Source organism: Hippopotamus amphibius, chromosome 4, assembly GCF_030028045.1.
Source record: "Hippopotamus amphibius kiboko isolate mHipAmp2 chromosome 4, mHipAmp2.hap2, whole genome shotgun sequence".
Classification (NCBI taxonomy): Eukaryota; Metazoa; Chordata; class Mammalia; order Artiodactyla; family Hippopotamidae; genus Hippopotamus; species Hippopotamus amphibius.
This window is the reverse complement of record NC_080189.1, coordinates 174,725,047-174,743,913: the sequence shown is the minus strand read 5'-3', so window position 1 is coordinate 174,743,913 and position 18,867 is coordinate 174,725,047. Positions and strand designations below refer to the sequence as shown.

At 42.2% G+C, this 18,867-nt stretch overlaps 1 protein-coding gene across 1 annotated transcript in view; it reads left to right on the top strand.

Moving 5' to 3' along the window:
* Positions 1–8,839: 8,839 nt before the first annotated feature.
* The window catches only part of RPS6KA5 (ribosomal protein S6 kinase A5), a 168,943-nt gene continuing 158,915 nt past the window's right edge, over positions 8,840–18,867 (top strand). The window contains exon 1 of the mRNA XM_057731682.1: positions 8,840–9,134. Coding sequence (XP_057587665.1) covers positions 9,023–9,134 — 112 coding nt within the window. The 5' untranslated portion in view covers positions 8,840–9,022. The remainder of the gene's footprint in view (positions 9,135–18,867) is intronic.

The window sequence follows — 18,867 nt, the reverse complement described above, 5'->3', positions numbered from 1 at the left end:
ATTCTAAAGGGGCTTTCCACTCTTTTTTGAGTTCTGCCACTCAGTTTTATCCTCTTTTGTTGCTGTGTAATTCCTTATTTGTACTCCTGAACATCCCTTTTGAGATTTCTAAAAAATTTTGTAATTTCTCCAAAGAGACAGAGAGTTATGTGTAAAAGAGTAGCATGGGAAGGGACGGAAGAAGGGCACAGAGGCACTTGGTGGCTTTATTTTGGTGTGATTCCAAATCGGTTAATTTCCTCTCCATAAAGAATGTCTCTAGATTCTCAGGTGTGAGCACTGAAGAGGTTGCTGAAGGCCTCAGCAAGGCCCTCTCAGTCTAGGCTCTCTGGGCAGTAATCTAGCAATTTCCTCTCCATCCCCTTCATCCTCTCAATCTCCAGGAGGATTTCTTTGGCTTGGAGGCCAGGTCACATACAATAGAAATAAACAAACATCAGCCTGCTTTCTCCTTTTTTTGTTTTTAAATGTATTTTATTTTTTATTTATTGGCTGCACTGGGTCTTTGTGGCTGCGTGTGGGCTTTCTGTAGTTGCAGAGAGCAGGGGCTACTCCTCATTGCAGTGGTGGGGCTTCTTATTGTGGTGGCTTCTCTTGTTGCAGAGCACGGGCTCTAGGTGCTCGGGTTTCAGTAGTTGTGGTGTGTGGGCTCAATAGTTGTGACTCGAGGACTCTAGAGCACAGGCTCAGTAGTTGCACATAGGCTTAGTTGCTCCGTGGCATGTGGGATCTTCCTGGACCAGGGATCGAACCCATGTCCCCTGCATTGGCAGGCAGATTCTTAACCACTGCGCCACCAGGGAAGCTCCAGCCTGCTTTCTCCTTAATGTCGACCTTCCCTACTTTCATCCTGTTTTTTTCTAAGAACACTATCCATTTCTCCTCTGGGGTCCTTGGATCTTGTTACTCAAATCCAAATTTTAGTCATTTAGGTACCACTTCTCAATTTTTGTCTTATCTGCATATCACCTCGGTTTTCACCAACATTCCTCTTAGAATAACTTCCCAATTTTTACTTATTTAAAAATGAAGGCATATCACTATCATAAATGAAAAGCCAGTATCACTTGCTGTAATAGGAAGTAACTATTAAAATAAATGCAATGAAAACGCAGCAAAGATAGTAACTTCTAGCTAGATACTGAGGTCTATATTTTCCTGGTTAGAAGGAGAGATTAGTACAAATTAGAAATGAGTTAAAGGCCATTGGCACCAAACCAAGAGTTTCTTCTTGATGTAATCAGAAATGAAAGCAAGCTCTAAATGAATCACTTTTTCATTATGCTATTTGATATAAATGACTGTCCATGTACCACCTAAACTTATCTCCTGTTGCCCCAGTAATATAAGATCCCCCCTTGCCTTTGGGAAACCCCACTCCAATCCACGGATCAATGATTCGGTCCTTTGGGAGTATGACACCAACATCTAAGGAAATTTATTTCTGGTTCGAGGCTGGAGGCAATGTATGTTGGCTCTCTCAACGTTTCACCAATTTCGGTACAGATTTGTACAGTATTTGGCAAGCATAATTCACGGTTTGTGGTTTGAGGTTTTGAGAGTTTCCTTGTTTCATTAAAAAATAGGGTTTTTTCTGTGTTTTTCTTTGTTTTGCTTTTCGTTGCTTCCGGAAGATTTGGGGGGCTGTGCGTGAGAAGGAAGGGAGTAAAAATGTCTTTGCTATCTTTAACTGGATATATTTGTGATGTGCGTGCCTCTACAGTCTCTGCCAGCTGCGCACTGGCTGGCACAGGTCCACACAGCCAGCTCCCAGACTGGACCCTCAGATGCAATCAGGTGCTTCGTATCTGCCACTTTCGGAGGGTTCCTAAGCTTTGCAGGTTCCATGTAGGATACCAGGAAGTAGAGTGAGAAAACCAACTAAATACTGCTGCCCCTGTCTTAGAATTTCCTTCCTTACTGCAAACTCAAGGAGTGGGTGTGCCTTCCCAAAATTCTTTTTGAGAACAGTGGCAATACATCCACTTCAGCCGTGGATGGCTGTCTTCTCAGAACATGAATTGCACACTGCCTGATTCTGTTGGTCTCTGCATCTACAGAGAGTCTCTGAAATTTTCTGGATCTATATCACACATGAAGGTTTTGACAGGGTCGAAAACAGAATCAAGATGTTGGAAATGTCACTGTTGACTTTTTTGAAAGAGGTTCTTTCTTATCTGGGTCTACACCTGAGTGTTTTGATAGAGCCCACTGAAGGGTAATATGAGGTGGTGAGCCTCTGGAATTTCCCCAATTCTTACAGATCCTAAGGTGATTCACGCTCACATTGCATGAATAATGGGATCATTAAGTCCTGAGGGCTCACACCAAGTGAGACCCTCGACCTGCCCCTTTGTTTCTGTTCTCCTTCAGATGCCCATGTTAAGGATAAGAAGAACACGTAGCATGGTGTCAGGCACTCAGGCCCACGAGATAATGGCGTGAGCAGGGAGCCACGTTCTGGCAGGAGGTACCAGCAAGCCTGGTTAAAGGCCGTTTCTAAGGGGGAACAAACCTATTTTCAACCTTTTTCTTCTATTACGCTTCCCAGCCTTAGAGGAGACTTGACTTTCTCCTAGATACCTTCCCTTTCCCATCCCTGTCATGGACAGACCTGTACTCCCTACCTGTCCATCTCTCGGGGCAGGAGGGAGCAGGGATGTTTCCCTCAATTCCAGCAGCTACATCCAGAGCCCTGTCCACTATCTCACTCCTCTTCAACACGGTTCCTCTTTTGATGCCAAGACATGTGCTCACGTCACTTCCTTATCAGTTAAGCCCTGCCCACTTATTTTATTTGGCAATTTCAGCCACTGATATTTTAAAAACAGTTATTTATTTATTTGGTTGTGTGGGGCCTTAGTTGCTGCAGGCAGGCTCCTTAGTTGTGGCTCACTGGCTCCTTAGTTGTAGCACATGGGCTCCTTAGTTGTGGCATGTAAACTCTTAGTTGCGGCATGCATGTGGGTGGGCCCTCTGCATTGGGAGCTCAGAGTCTTATCCACTGAGCCACCAGGGAAGTCCCCAGCCATTGATTTATAATTTTCCTTCCTACCCTATGTAGCATCACCACTACCTCCGAAAAGTGGCTGCTGTTTCAAAACTCCAGTTTGCTCTTACTTACCGTTCTCTACTCTAATGGCTGTACATTAGAGCTGCACATTGCAAAACTGGTTCTACATTATCATCGCTTGGGGAGCTTTAAGAAAATAATCCTAAAGTCCAGACCAATTAATTCACACTTTTCAGGGATGGGAATATTTATTTTTTAAGTATCCCAGGTGATTCCAATGTGCAGCCAGCGTTGAGAAGTGCTGTTTTACTCATATACGTCAGCTCCAGCTCCTGGACTCCACCCTGTTCTCCCAGGCTAGCAGTTTGGTGCTGGCTTCACTGCCTTCTCACCTGGCTTGGGCCCCAGGGTCACTCATTTCAACCACGTTGTTGCCCAACTGCTAATCTCCAAATCTGAGGGGGGAGTGCAAGTTGCTGGAGAAAGACATTTCACTCTCCTGATTCAGGCTTTCTAATTCCATCTGAGCCCCCAGTGCTAGTCAGCAGTCATCCAAGCTGGCTCTCAATATTTATTTTCCACAGTGACTGTTCCAAATGGTTTCCACTACCCTCAAATCCCACATCCATCTCATGCCATCACCCCCATCCCTCAGCACAGGGCTTGTGTCTCTGAAATAGACTTTGCTACATGTGTGCACATCTGTATGGTTTTTAACTATTTATTCCTGCTTTACAGAAATTATCCCCACAATTAGCTAGCTTTTTTTTTTTTTTGTGGCACACGGGCTTAGTTGCTCCGCGGCATGTGGGATCTTCCTGGAGCTGGGATCGAACCCGTGACCTCTGCATTGGCAGGCAGATTCTTAACCACTGCGCCACCTAGGAAGCCCAGCTAGCTTTTTTATACCTACTATTTAGATGTAGGTTTCCTACTTTCTCTAGTTCACTTTTTATTCATTCAACGAACATTTACTGAAAGCCCATTTTGGGCTAGAGCCAATGCTAGATGCCAGGGATACTGAGATGAGATGACCAAGATACCCTCAAGTCTACAAGCTGGTCCATGCCTGCCTCCAGCCCCTCATGCCACTCTCCTGCCACAATGAAGGACTTGGGCCTCTTCCCACCAAAAGCAAACCTCACAGAGAGCTCAGGCTCCCAGGCCCACCCACTTTTTCAGAGATTCTCTTCATTGGTCCTCCAAGCTCTCTCCCTTCACCATTCCATCACTATCCAAACAAGTTCCAGTACTTCTCTTTTTAAAAAACAACCAGATAGAAAATTACCATTAGAATATCACAGTTATAACTGCTGTAGGCAAGATCCACCAAAAGATGCTAAAACCAGTGGGCGGAAGTTTAAAGAGAAACTGGATATTTGCATAGTCTAAAAGTATCTCACACACCCTCCCAATATTTATTAATTACAACGGGAAAATAATTTTAGAGAAATCTGGCAAACAACACCTTAACCAAGTGTTCAAGGTTGACATCACAAGTAACAAGAATACAAACTCCTTGTACCCCTGATATGATGAACCGACAGAGCATGTCACCTCTGAGGTACTCTTGCCCCAAAATGTGTAACCTCGACTTAATCATAAACAAAGCATCAGACAAACCCAAATTGAAGGGTCTTCTACAAAAATACTTGATCAGTATTTTTCAAAAGAGTTAAGGTCATGAAAGGCAAGGAAAGACTAAGGAACTGCTACAGATTGGAGAATACTAAAGAGCCTTCATCACTAAATGTAACGTAGGAAAATGGATCAGATCCTGGCACACTGAAATTGAAATCTCACATAATCTTCACGTGTCATGGTATGCTCTTCTTATTTTAATTCCTTTCCAACCATTTAAAAATACAGAAAACATTTTTATGAAAAAAGTGGTGAAATCTGTAGTGTCTGTAGTTTAATAATATTGTACCAATGTTAATTTCTCAGTTTTGATGATTGAACTATGGTATGTAACATATTAACTTCAGCAAAAGCTGGGTGGAGGGTATGTGGAAATTCTGCACTGTTTTTGTAGCTGATCTGCAATTTAAAAATTATCTGAAAGTAAAAAGTAAAAAACAAAAAACAAAACTCCCTGCATCCCTTTAGCTAGCACATTCTTTACTTTCTTTTAGAGGCAAACTCCTTGAAAAACATGCTCACGCACAATATTTCTATTCCTTCACGTCCCATTTGCTCTACCAAAATTGCTCAGGAAATTGTCACCAGTGGCACCCAAGTTGGCAAATTTATGGGATCTTTACCAGATTTCATCTTATGTGACCTCTCAGGGCATGTAACCCAGCTGACCACTGCCTCCTTGAAACACTTTGGTTTCCAAGATACAAAACTTTCTGGGTTTTCCTCCTGCACTTCTGGCTCCCGCTTCTCATTCCAGCTTCTCAATGTCGAAATTCCTAGACTTCAGTCCTGGGCTCCTCCTCTCTTCCTTCTGCACATTCTCTCCCCAGGTAATCTTATTCATACCTTTGGTCTCAAATACTATCTATATGCCAGTGGTCCCTAAATTTATATCTCTACCCTAGATCTCTCTGCAGAGTTTTAGACTCATACATCCACATAGCTACTTGATATTGGCATTGAACGTCTCAGCATTAAACTCCTGATATTCTCTCTGATATGTGCTCTTCCTTTCATTCACCCCATCTTTACACAGTACCACTGTTCTCTTCCATCCACGCAGCTGCACCTACCAGAAACTTTGGTGTCGTTCCAGACACCCCTTTTTTCCTCACGCATGAAATCAGTCCTTCATAAAGTCCAAAATAAACATCTAGACCCCTTCCTTTTCTTTTCCATATCTACAGCACTTGCTATCATCTTTTGCCCAAACTACTGTGATAACCTCCTAACTGGTCTCCCTGTATCCCTTCTGGCTCCCTCCAGCCCAGTCTCCAAACAGTAACCACAGAATCTTTTAAAAATACTACCCCAATTCTATCATTCCCCTACTTAAATTCCTTCCATTGCTTCTGACTTCACATAGTAGAAACTCCCAAGTTATTAATAGGCTTACCACAAACTTCATGATTGGGTCTCTGTCCGCCTCCTTCACCTCATCTCTTGCTTACTGTGTTTTGGTCCCATTTGCTTTCTCTCAATCCCTAAAATAAAATAGGCTCTTTGCCTGTCTCAGGACTTTGCATCTGCATCTTCCTAGAATTTTCTCCCCCCAGCCATTCACTTGTGAAATTGTCAGGGTAAACTGGATTCTGCTTGGGTAGCAAATAACCCAAATATATCTGTAGCTTATACCTAAAAAGATTTATTTTTTGTTCACATCTCAGCCTGATGGAGGTCAGGGTGCCTCTTCTTCAAGTGGAGACTCAGGGGGTCAGGGTTTGTCTCCCTGCCCACATTCAACACGTGGCCTTTGTAGTTGCTGTGGAAAGAGAATACAGCGTGAGTGATATGCATGGGGCCAGGCCCGGAAAGGGCACTGTATCTGCCTACACCCCACTGGCCAGATTATAGTCACATGACCCTAGCCTAACTGCAAAGGGAAAAAAAAAAATGTACTTTTCCTGTGTGTCCAGGAAGAGGAAATGAGATTGGTGAGCATCAGGCCAGTCTCTGCCACATCCTGGTTAAAATCTACTCATCTTTAAAGATTCAGCTTAAGTAATACTTCCTTATAAAGGCCTTCAACTCCTCTAATCTAAATTAGGCCCCCCCCCAATATATTCTGTTGTAGCACCCTATAATTTTCCTTTATAGCATGATCGCAATGGAAAGTTTACATTCCTTTATGTGATTATTTAATACTTATTTCCATTTCGAGACTGTATGCTCTATGAGAGCAAGGATTGCATCTGTTTGGCTCGCCCTGTGCCTCTAGCATCCATCCCAGTACTTGGTTCATAACTAGTGTAAAAGGTGTTGAGTGAACAAATGAACAATTGCACACAGTCATTCCCTGGCTCGAAATAGCACACTACTTGTGGAGGAGAAAGACAAGTAGTAGGCAGTCGCTGCTTAGTGGGATGAATGTTGCAGGCAGGTAAGCCCAGGGAGCTGAGGCAATCTGAAGGAGCTGCTGAGGTGTCTCTGCTTTCTTTTCGATGGCAATCTAACCCAGGAGTCTGCAAACTATGGCCTGCAGGCCAGATCCAATTCCTGCCTGTTTTTTTTTAGTGGCCCAAGGGCTCAGAATTGTTTTTATATTTTTAAATGTTTGAAAAGAACACATCATCACGTGAAAATTATGTTAAATTTAATTACAATGTCCATAAAGTTTTATTGGAACACAGCCATATCCATTAGTTTACTTATTGTTTAGGCAGCAACAGCAGAGGTGAATAGTTGTGAAAGAGACCACATGGCCTGCAAAGCTTAAAATAACTATTTACTATTTGGTTGTTTACAGAAAAAGTTTGCTGACCTCCTGATCTAATCCCTTCTTGGTTTAAAAGTTCACTTCTATGTGAATTATATCTAAGTGTCCATTTTTAATCCCTTCTTTTTCCCATTCTCATGTCCACTACCAGAAATTCCCATAAGTTTTATCTTTGCAAGAGTATTCTCGCTGTGCCATCTTTCTCCTCTTCTCTTCCGTCCATCTTCTCACTATAACCAAAGCTAAGTTCCAAGAGAACAGCTACCCTTTGAGGCTCCCCATCCTGTACTAAATAAAATCTGCACTGCTTAGCATCACAGTCAAGGTTCATTACCTTAGGGAACCTTACCTTTTTAGCTGTGTCACCTATGTCATGCTTCCATCCAGGCTATTAATCACTTAACCTACCCTTGTCTTCTCTACTTCCAGGCCTAGCTCACAGTTACTATCTCTGCATCTACTGCTGGTATTTCTATCTCACCCATCCTTTTAAGTTGGTTATCTCAAATGCCTCCTTGCCCTAAAAGCCTTCCCCAGCTCCTCTACTGAGAATAATTATTGCCATAATTATTACAATTATGTACAATTGTTCTCCTAACAGTTTGTACCACTGTTTTATTTCGAATTCTGCTTTACAGTTTCTCATGTTCTATTGGAAGCTGCTTAGGGGCAGGGATTGTATTCTATTATTAACCTCTGTAGCCTTTTGGAGCTTAGAATGCGTCTTGTACAAAATGGAAAAATTATCCTGCAAAAGTCCTCATGGAGAGCCGGGATTGTGAATTTTTGAAACGTCTAAGAACTACCTGTACTTAAGCACGAACTCCACTTAACTTTGTTTAGGACTCACTAGAGCGAGTAACACCTTTTTAAGACACGCTGTACTCCAGCTGGTCACACACGTGCAGATCGCCGCCCAGGACCATCAGGTACATCTGCAAACACGTGCGTGAGAAGCGCTCTCTTCCAAGCGCCTCCTCCGTCCACGGTGATTGGCGGGCCAAACGCTCCAATCAGCCTTCCCCGCCTCTTTCAGCAATAGCCAATCACAGACCCCGAGAGCCTCCTGACTACGAGACACTGTTTACTAACAGATCGAAGCTGGGGAATAAGGGGTGTGACCGTTCTGGGAATGTCAGGGATGGGAAGGTTCTGACTGCGCGTGCGCACCATCGGAGATGGGCGGGGCAGAACTCCTGTCTCACCAATGGGAGAGGTCGCTCTCCTCCCTCTCCTGCCACCCCGCCAAGCAACGACAATGCGAGGAGCGGGGCGGGGCAGTTGGTGGAGCGTCAGAGAGGATTGTCCAATAGGGGCTGGCGCTGACAGACGCGCGCGCCCTCTGCCCAATAAGCGATGGCGACTCGAATGGCTCTGCTACCTCGCTGGCTGTGGGCGGAGCGGCTTGAAGGAGGAGGGGGTGGAGCAGGGGGCGGTTTGGTTGCGCGGTACTAGCGGTGCCCGCCGAAGGGGGAGGAGGCGGAGGAGCGAGCCGTGCGGCCAGAGCGGGAAAGCTCCTCGCCTCGGCGTCCGAGTTCTGGAGCAGCCGCACCCCGGCCCCTGGCGCTGCCGCGGGAGCTGTGAGGGGCCGGGCGTCCGCTGTCTCCCGAGTCCCCTCGGAGGACCCCCCGCGGGATCGGGAACGGGAGAAGATGGAGGAGGAGGGCGGCCGCGGCGGTGGCGGTGGCGGCGCCGCAGGGACCAGCGGGGACTGCGGCGCCGGGGGAGAGCCGCTCCTCACTGTCAAGCACGAGCTGCGGACGGGTGAGCGACCCCGCCCTCTGCCGGCCGGGCTGGGCGCGGGGGGCGCGCCCCGAGGGCACGCGGGTGTCCTGGGGGCTCGGGGCCGGGCCGTGGGCGCGGGGGGCGGGGCCTCGCGGGCGGGCGGAGCGGGAGCCGGGGGGTCCCAGGAGGTGGGGGTCGCGCCGAGAGGAGCCGGCCGAAAGTTTTCCCCAGCCCGGGAGTGAGCGGCGGGCGCGGGGCGCTGGGGTCCGCGGAGCAGCCGGCGGCTGCCTGTCGGCACTGACTCGGAGGATGTCTTCGTGCCCCCTTCCCGTCCAGGTGACACAAGTGTCACTGCATCCTGTCTAGGGGGAAAGGTGCGCCCTGCTCGGTGTAGGGCGAACGACGCTTCGTTTGGAGCATGACTCACTTCTCCGCTCCTCTGCTTTTCTAGAGGGGTCCCTAAGGTGCAAGATAAAAGGGTGGCTTTTCCCGGCCTTTTCTTGAGTCCAGCCTCTAGTGAGATCAAGAGGGATCGCGGGCCCCAGGGACGAGCGCTTTTATTTGCAATCATCATGAAAGACTATACTTGGCCTTGAATTTCTTTCAAAGGTCTACCTGGGAAGAAGGCTCAGTAAATTTGAAGCTCTAGGTAAAAGCGCTAGCTAGCCGGTTTAAGCGCTCACGTTCTGATATTTGAGATCACTAGAGTCGTCGCAGGCTTTATACTTGTTACTTTATTCGTTGTGGGTCTGAGTTCATTTTGGAAAATGTTTATTCGGACTAATCAGTATAGGTTGGATTTATATTTGTGGAGCCCAGTCTCCTGTTAGAGATCCTTTTTCATTTCTGAACAGGTAATTCATTTTAATGAGTTGTTCGTTATTACTATTAAATGTTCTTGTGAGCATGTGTTAAAGCTTTTGATTCAGCTTCTTTGGCATATTCTTTTATTGTGTAGACGCAGAGCTTATATAGCAGGTTTCAGGTGCATGCCTAGTACACCTTGTCACTGTTTCGAACAGATTGCAAAGTTAGATCTGCCACCCCTTCTTTTATTTTTTGTTGTTGCTGGTGAGTATTCCCCTGAGCGCCAGTGTGGTGACTTAATTTAAGAGGGATGTCAAATGCATGCTTACTTGTTTCAACATTTTTAAGCATTGGCTTAAAATTTTTTTAGGGGGTCATTGTGAATTTGTTATGGATCTTGAGCCAGTTACTCCTTAATTTTTTGGAGTTCCTAACGTAACCTGTGTATGTTGGTTGGTTTGATTTTTCTCTCTCAATTTAATAAACAACTGATGGTTTCAAAGGGCTATTCAGTAATTTATTCAGTAAACATTTATTCAGTATAAATATCTGATTTGTGCCAGGCTCAGTGTCAGGTGCTTTCTGGTGTAGAGATTGTGAATTTCTTTTTCTTTTCTTACATAACGATTCACTGGCTTATATACGTAGATTCGTTCTGTACAGCAAAAGCTACTTGAAATCATATGCTCTTCAGCCATTGACCATGGTGCAACAAGCAGATTTTTGCTAAATGACCAAGGAGCAACTTGCTTTATTAGTAGTCAACCGACTGCTCAGTTTCTGGGTTTTGCAAACAATGCTAGTTTTGTAGAAAACAATGAGTACTGCTTTATTTCCCTTTCTCTACTAACTGTGTGAATCATCAGCTTCAAGTTTGCATTTTAGAAATTTTTCTGATAGCGGGTGAGATTATATTGAATTCATTAGTACTGTTAACTGTCAAAGGAAATGAGCGGTCACTTTGATTTATTGCCGAACACTGGAACAACTGATTGGATATAGTGGTCAAAAACACTGTTCAGTGTAACTTGAAAGATTCACTCATCTTCAGCCAACTGGGCTCCTGTCAACACATGATGCTATAATAGGCACAAAAGTAATTTGATCTGATGTGGTCCCTTGCTTTTGAAAATGTGGACAAGCATATAGGCATATCAAGTCAGCAGTTGGCAGTCGCCTGTTTGTGCTCAACACTGTATTGTCTGCTGTAGGATGAGTGACAAGGAAACAAGTTACATGTAAGCACGTGGAAAGTGTTCTGGTAGTATAGACCAAGTAGCATGGCATTCCTGGACATGGGCTTAGAAGACTTAGTTCTAAATACCTGCTCTGTCAGTTACTCGCTTGGACAAGTCACTGTAACTCTTTCAGATTCACTTATCTCATCTACAGAATGTGAAAATTGAACGAGACTCTGTTGGAAAAGTCCTAAGCAGTTTACTTGGCACAGATCAGGCGCTCAGGAGATGTTGGTTGCATGTAAATCTGAAGATCACAAGAATAAGGGATTGATTAGATCAGTTAAACTTTTCTTGACACTTTCCGTTTTCTAGGCTAGATGGTACAGATGATAAGAAAAATAACTGAGAAAATTGCTTGCCCTCTGTTGGTAAGGGAGGAGGGTATATCGTCATAATACAATAATAGAAGGATATATAGAATATAAAGTTAGCAAAGAAGAGGTTTAGGACTTTTAAGTTTCAAATAATCAAGTCTAACTGTTGAACTATAGCAACAAAAAAGAAGGGGTATTATTGGAAGGATATTGGCTTATCTTATTCATTTATTCAATAAATATTTCATTACCTCTTATGTACTGAGTTCTGTTTTATATGCTAGGGTTAAAAGACACATGTGGTCTGCCCACTGCAAGGACTGGGTTACATCAGGAATCACTGGAACCAGAGACTGATGTTGTCTGTACTCTCTCCATCTTGAATCTTTGCTTGTCTCTATGTGATGGCTTCATTATTCTCCACCGCTGTTCACCTTTTTCCACATGGGAAGAAACATGTCTGCAGTCAGACCCCAAGTTTCACATCTTACAGCTCTAGGTACCCGGGAGACACTGCCTTTTTAATCAGCTCCAGGTACAAAAATCTTAGGGAAGGACTTTGTTAGCCTGCCTTGGGTAAGGTGCCTACTTTTGGATTGTTCAGCTAAGGCCAGGGAATAGTATCATGCTCTACTAACATGACAGTTACTATGGTGAACATGTGGATGGGGGTGGAATTAAACTCTTAGAAGAGGAAGCGTTGCTGGGAAGACAGTTCCTTAGATGGCCATCATTAGGAGAGAGAGCCTAACACTGAGGAGAGGGTCAAGGAAAGGATATTAGTTATCTCTTGCTGTGCAGCAAGTTATCCCAAAACTTAGTGGCCTCAAGCAACATGATTTCTGTGGGTCAGGAATTCAGGAATTGCTTAGCCTGATGGTAGCTCACTTGCATGTTCTTGGCAGGATGCTTCAGTTCTGTGCTCTGTGGACCTCTCCGTACGGCTGCTTGAGTGTCCTCATGACATGACAGCTGGCTTCCCCAGAACAAGTGATCGGAGAGAAAGAGCAATGTGGAAGCTGCAATGTCTTTTTTGTTGTTGTTGTTAAATAGCTTTTTTGAGATATAATTTACATACCGTAAAATCCACTTGTTCTAAGTGTACAATTCAGTAAATTTTAGTATATTTATATACAACCATCACCACAATCTAATTTTAGAACTTTCCATCGCCCTAAAAAGAAACATCTTACCCATTTATATCGGTCACTCCACATTCCCACCACCCATCCCCAACCCCAGGCAACTGCTAATTCTGCTTTCTGTGTATTTTCCTAGGGACATTTCTTATTATGGAACTTTATAATACGTGATCTTTTATGACTGGCTTCTTTCACTAAACATAGTGTTTTCAAGATTCATCCATTAGTAGCATGTGTCAGCACTTCATTTTTTAAATTGAGAGATAATATTACATGGGATGTACCATATTTTGTTTATCTATCAGTTGATTGACATTTGGGTTGTTCCAACCTTTTGGCTGTTGTGAATAATACTGCTGTGTACATTTGTATACAAGTTTCTGTGTGGACCTATGTTTTCATTTTTCTTGGGTACACAGTAAGAGTAAAATTATTGGGTTACGTGATAAGTCTGTGTTTAACTTTCATGTTTTCCAAAGTGACTGCACAGCTTTACAGTCCCACTAGCAACGTACAAGGGCTCCAGTTTCTCTACATCCTCACCGTCACTTGTTATTGTCTGTCTTTTTGCGTATAGCCATCCTTGTGAGTATGAAGTGGTATCTCACTGTGATTTTGATTTGTGTTTCCTAATGACTAATGCTGTTGGGCATCTTTTCATGTACTAATGGGCTGTTTGTGTATGTTTGGAGAAATGTCTATCCAGATCCTTTGCCCATTTTTTAATTGGTTAGATTTGTCTTTTTTATTATTGAGATGTGAGTTCTTTATATATCATAGATACAGATCCGTTATTAGATGTATGGTTTGCAAATGTTTTCTCCCATAAAATAGATTATCTTTTTTTTTCTTTTGGTGATAACCTTAGAAGTACTATAGTCTTTAATTTTGACGAAGTCCAATTTATGTCTTTTTTCTTTTGTTTCTCATGCTTTTGGTATTGTATCTAAGAAATCATTAGTTAATTCAAGGTCACAAAGATTTATATCTCTGTTTTCTTCTAAGGGTTGTATGATTTTAGCTGTTACATTTAGGTTTTTGATTCATTTGTTGAAAGGTTATTCTTATCCCATTTTATTTTCTCAGCACCCTTGTCAAAAATCAGTTGACTATAGATGTATGGATGTTTTTGGACTCTCAATTCAGTTCCACTGATTTTTGTGTCTGTCCTTATGCCATCACCACACCGTCTTGACTACTGTAACTTTTTAGTAAGTTTTGAAATTGGGAATTGTGAGACTTCCAACCTGTTCTTCTTTTTCAAAATCTTTTTGGCTATTTTGGGTCCTTTGAATTTCCATATGAATTTTAGAATTAGCTTGTCATTTTCTGCAAAGAAGCCAACTGTGATTCTGGTAAGGACTGCATTAACTCTGTAGATCAGTTTTGGGAGTGTTGCCATCTTAGCATATTAAATCTTGTGATCCATGAACATGGAATGTTTTTCCATTCATTTAGATCTTTCATTTCTTTTAACAACATTTTGTAGTTTTCAGACTATACATTTACACTTCTTTTCTTAAATTTATTCCTAAATATTTTATTCTTTTTGATGCTATTGTAAAATAATTATTTTCTTAGTTTGATTTTTGGATTGTTTACTAAAAGTATATAAAGATACAACTTATTTTTGTATATTAAGCTTGTATCCTGCAACCTTGCTGAACTAGTATATTCTAATGGTTTTTTATTGAATGTCTTACAAGATCACATCATCTGCAAATAGAGGTAGTTTTACTTCTTCCTTTCCAATGTGTATGCCTTTTATTTAGTTTTCTTGCTTAATTGTCTTGGCTAGAACCTTCAGCACAGTATTCAGTAGAATTGGTGAAAGCACACATCTTTGTCTTATTCCTGATCTTAGGCGGAAACCTTTAGTCTTTCATAACTTAAGTATGAAGTTAGCTGTGGGTTTTTCATAGATACTCTATCAGATTGAGGAAATTCTCTTCTTTTCCTAGTTTGTTTGGGTGTTTTTAATCATGAAAAGGCATCGAACTTTTTCTGATGATCATGTGGTTTTTTGTTTGTTTTTATTAATAAAGGTGTATTATATTAATTAGTTTTGGGGTGTTAAGCCAACCTGGTATTTGTGGGATAAATTCCACTTGGTAATGTGTATAATTCTTTTTATACACCAAGCTGGATTCAGTGTGCTAGAATTTTGGAGAGGATTTTTGTATCCATATTCATAAGAGGTATTTGTCTCTAGTTTTGTTTTTTTGTGATGTCTCTGTCTGGTTTCCCCAAAATATGCTTGATTGATTTCTGCCTTCAATTAAAGATCTTACCTATTTGACTGCTGTCATCTATACTTAGGGTCTTCTAACTAAAGGGTAATAGAGGTTGAGGGTGGATTATATTTCTAGCTCTGCCCCAAACTTGGTGTGTGACTTCACCTTTCTGAGCCTAAGTTTACTTATCCATAAAGTAAAGGTGTTGGACTGAGTTATATTCAAAGTACTTACCGGCATTAAGTTGGTGTTCTAATGAATTTCTATGGAAATCTTGATATAGACAAAAGTCAGAAATGGTGAATTACTATAAAAGATAATTCTATTTTACCAGCGGATTCGTGATTGAAGCCCATTGAAAAATAATTCCCTGATGCTCTTTGAATATGATTCCATTTATAATGATTTGATTTATACTTAGCTTTTTAGGACTATAATGATTATCTAGAACAAGACACTGAAACATTTCAGTGACAATCTTAGTTATCTGTGAGAACAAAGCAGCTCTCCTTTTTTTTTCTTTTGGCACACGGGCTTAGTTGTTCCCTGGCATGTGGGATCTTCCTGGAGCTGGGATCAAACCCGTGACCTCTGCATTGGCAGGCGGATTCTTAACCACTGCGCCACCTAGGAAGCCCCAGCTCTCCTTTTTTATGTTATATGTGTATAAATATATATTGTGCTTGTGTATGTACATATTTTTATAGTACTTTTCTCCTTTTTTCACACTTTCCTCACCTTGAGAAGAGTAGACAGAACTTGTGCTCTATCTTTAGCTTTATAGGATACATTGGGAAGGTCAAAAATAGAAATAGGTTTTTGATAGTACCCTGACTTAATTCCCTAGAGCTTAGACGTATAAGAAAATCCCTTTTCACCTTTCTACCATGAGTTTTAGAGATTAAGAAAATGATCTATTTGGGCAAAGTAGGTGGCATCTCAGCCCTTAAGTCAGGGGGAATTCAAGTATATTTTGTGTTTGCAGTCCGTAGCAGGGGAAAAACCTTCTCAGGCAACAGGTCAACTGTTAGAGCAGACCCAACATTCAACTCTATTGCAAAGCAAGAAAATCATGAAACCCCAGCTTCTTGGGGACATTAGTGATCTGCTGGGCAGGATTGAATTCTTCCCCTGAAAAAGAAGCTTGTGCTTGGTGAAAATTCCTGTAGGGAGAATCTAGCAGAATAGCATCATGTATTGACTGAAGCTTCACAATTCAATACACTGTTGAGAGATGTCAATCCCAAAATGCAGTGGGAGGGAGGGGTTGTCACAGTTTTCTCTTCTGAGCTCCTGTAATGATTTACAGATCTTGGTGCACCTCAAAGGCATGAGCACTCCTACATTCCTCTTGTTTTTCAGGGAAGATGACTAGGGTCTAAAATAGAATCTTGCCCTCATTATGTTTGTCTCTAGCAGTGCCCCCCTGGGTTCAGCTATAGCTGTTCCGCCAAAAATCAAGGAAGTTCTCTCAACTTTATACCTTCCTAAAGTTATGAGTGAGCTGGCTATTTCATTTTTTTTCTTTTCTTTTCTTTTTTTTTTTAATACTCATAGACATCCTGCCCTGTGACTTCAGGGAGAATAGGGAGGTAAAGTACCCAATTTTTAGCACAGTATTCAGTATTGCAGTTTTTTTATTTCACACTCAAGTTTTCGTGTAGGTGTGTTTCTTTTTATATAATTAGTGTGTTCCTGACAAAAAATTGTGTAAATAATATTTTTGTATATCAGATTATTTGGGATATAGAAGGTGAACTTGGTACTTAAAAGAATTCTATGATTAACTCTTGAATTAAAAAAAACAAGTTTTCCATTTGTGGTTTTACTGTTATTACGTAAATTTGGCCTTATGTTGCTATTTTTCTGACACGGTCATTACAATTTGTAAACTGCAGGTAGCTGCAAACAGGTAAATGAGAGAGTCTTGTGTGGTGGGCTGAATAAATACACCTCCTCCCCCCAAGATGTCCACGTCCTAACCTGTGAATATGTTTCCTACATGACAAAGAGATCTTGCAGGTGTAATTAAGGATGGGGAGTTATCCAGGTAGGCCCAATGAAAGGGAGGCAGGTGGGTCAGAGAGAAGGTGCTGTGAGAATGGAAATAGAGGGAGAGAAGGAGCTGCCACAGTGGCAGCAGAGATTGGCGTGCAGCCATTGCTGGAAGAGGGCCCTGAGCCAAGGCATGCGAGCAGGCTCTAGATGGTGAAGAACAGATATTCCCCTGGCATGTCCAGAAGGAATGCCGCTCTCCTGTCACTTGATTTTAGCTCTGTAAGACCCAGTTTGAGACTTCGGATCTCTAGAACTGTAATAAGACAAATTTATGTTGTTCATAAACCATGAAGTTTATGTAATGTTTTACAGCAACAGTAGGAAACTAACACACTTAGCTTAAGATTGGATGAACCAAGAGATAATTTTGCCCCAGGCTTGGGTTACTGAATAGGGTAACAGTGTGAAGCAGTCAGTCATTTAAACAACTATTAGGTAGAAAATGCTAACAGATGTCATTCTTAGAAGTAGAATGATGTTGTCTCTAGGGAATCCCCAAGAAGACATTCCTTTCTGATCTTAGTACCAAGCCTAGCTGAGCTGTTTTGACCAGCTGTTCTGTTTTTCATAGGAATGCTGTGAAGTGGATCCCTGGAGCAGACCTCTGTTATCAAGTTGGTGGCTAGAAAGCTTCACATCTCAAGCCGACACCACATAAAATTGTGGTCTGGCACGCATCTTGAACGTCTTCTGGTGTCATTTTCTGTCCCTAATCTTTCTTATTTTTCTTTCTTCTTTTCTGATGCTTTAGTTAATTCAAATAACTTGCCTTAAGTCTTTTCTGGACCAAGGCAGGAATTAGATAAATATATAATTAAATACATGCACTTATATACAAACACATAGATACAAATCATGAATAACAGGGACAATATGGAAAGATATTTGACTTTCTATCCAGTGTTTTGCCTCTTAAATACAATCTTTGTCATGTGATGTTCATGCTATTTTTATACTTCTCCTAAAAAGAAAAAAAGTGAGGTCTCTGATTAATTAATAGCATTTTTGAGTTTTTAAAAAAAATACATAATGAGAAATCAATGAAATCAGGGCATCCTTTTCAAAACAACTTTTGTTGGCAGAAGTGTGGAGGTCATTCACAGGGCTGTGTTCGTACTAGGCAGTTTTCTACATTAGTGGGGTATCCTATCATTAATGGGAAAATTCAGTCAACTGAAGCAGTCTGTCCTGTAACCACATCAATACTGGAATGGAACTATATGCCTTTCCTAAAGGAAAAACTCTTTAAAATACGTAATAAGGATAATGTTGTACTTCTTATCTAAGTGAACGGTGTTACATTAAGAGGGCATGAACACTGAATCGTAGCAGTAGATTTGCACTGACCTTTTCCCATGAACTTGCGCTGTTTTTCCTTTATACCAGTGTCTTTTGTTTGCAAGGAAACATCATAATTAGGGCCAAAGTAGGAGAAATCTAATGGTCGCACACAGATCGGACTCGTAACGTTGACGTGAGTTTGTCATGTATACGTTGGGCAAAACAGCCGTAGTTTTATTTATCCATTAAGGATTTGACAACACTGTGCCTGGCACCATAGCAGATGCTGGGTTTTAGCAGGGAATGAGTTAGACATGGCTCTTACCTTTGTGGAACTATACTAAGAAAAAGACCTTAACTACATAATCATGCCGCCAACCACATGATGGTAACTGTGATAAACAGTGAAGTACAGGTTCTGTGAGAGAATCTAACTGGACCTCGGGGGGGGTGTGGGGGGGTTGGTGAGGGAAGAGGGAATGTTCACGCTGAGGCCCTGGCTGTCATGGGGTGATGGGGGAGGGGGAGTTAACCATTTCTGCCAAAGGAAGTACAACAGATGGCCTTGAAGTGGGAAATGGCTTGGCACACTGGAGTTACTGGGAGAAAGGCCTTTGTGGCTTGAGCAGCGTGTCCAAGCAGGAGAGTCACAGGAAATGGGGCTGAGAAGGTGGCCAGGGCCGGTCATGCAGGGT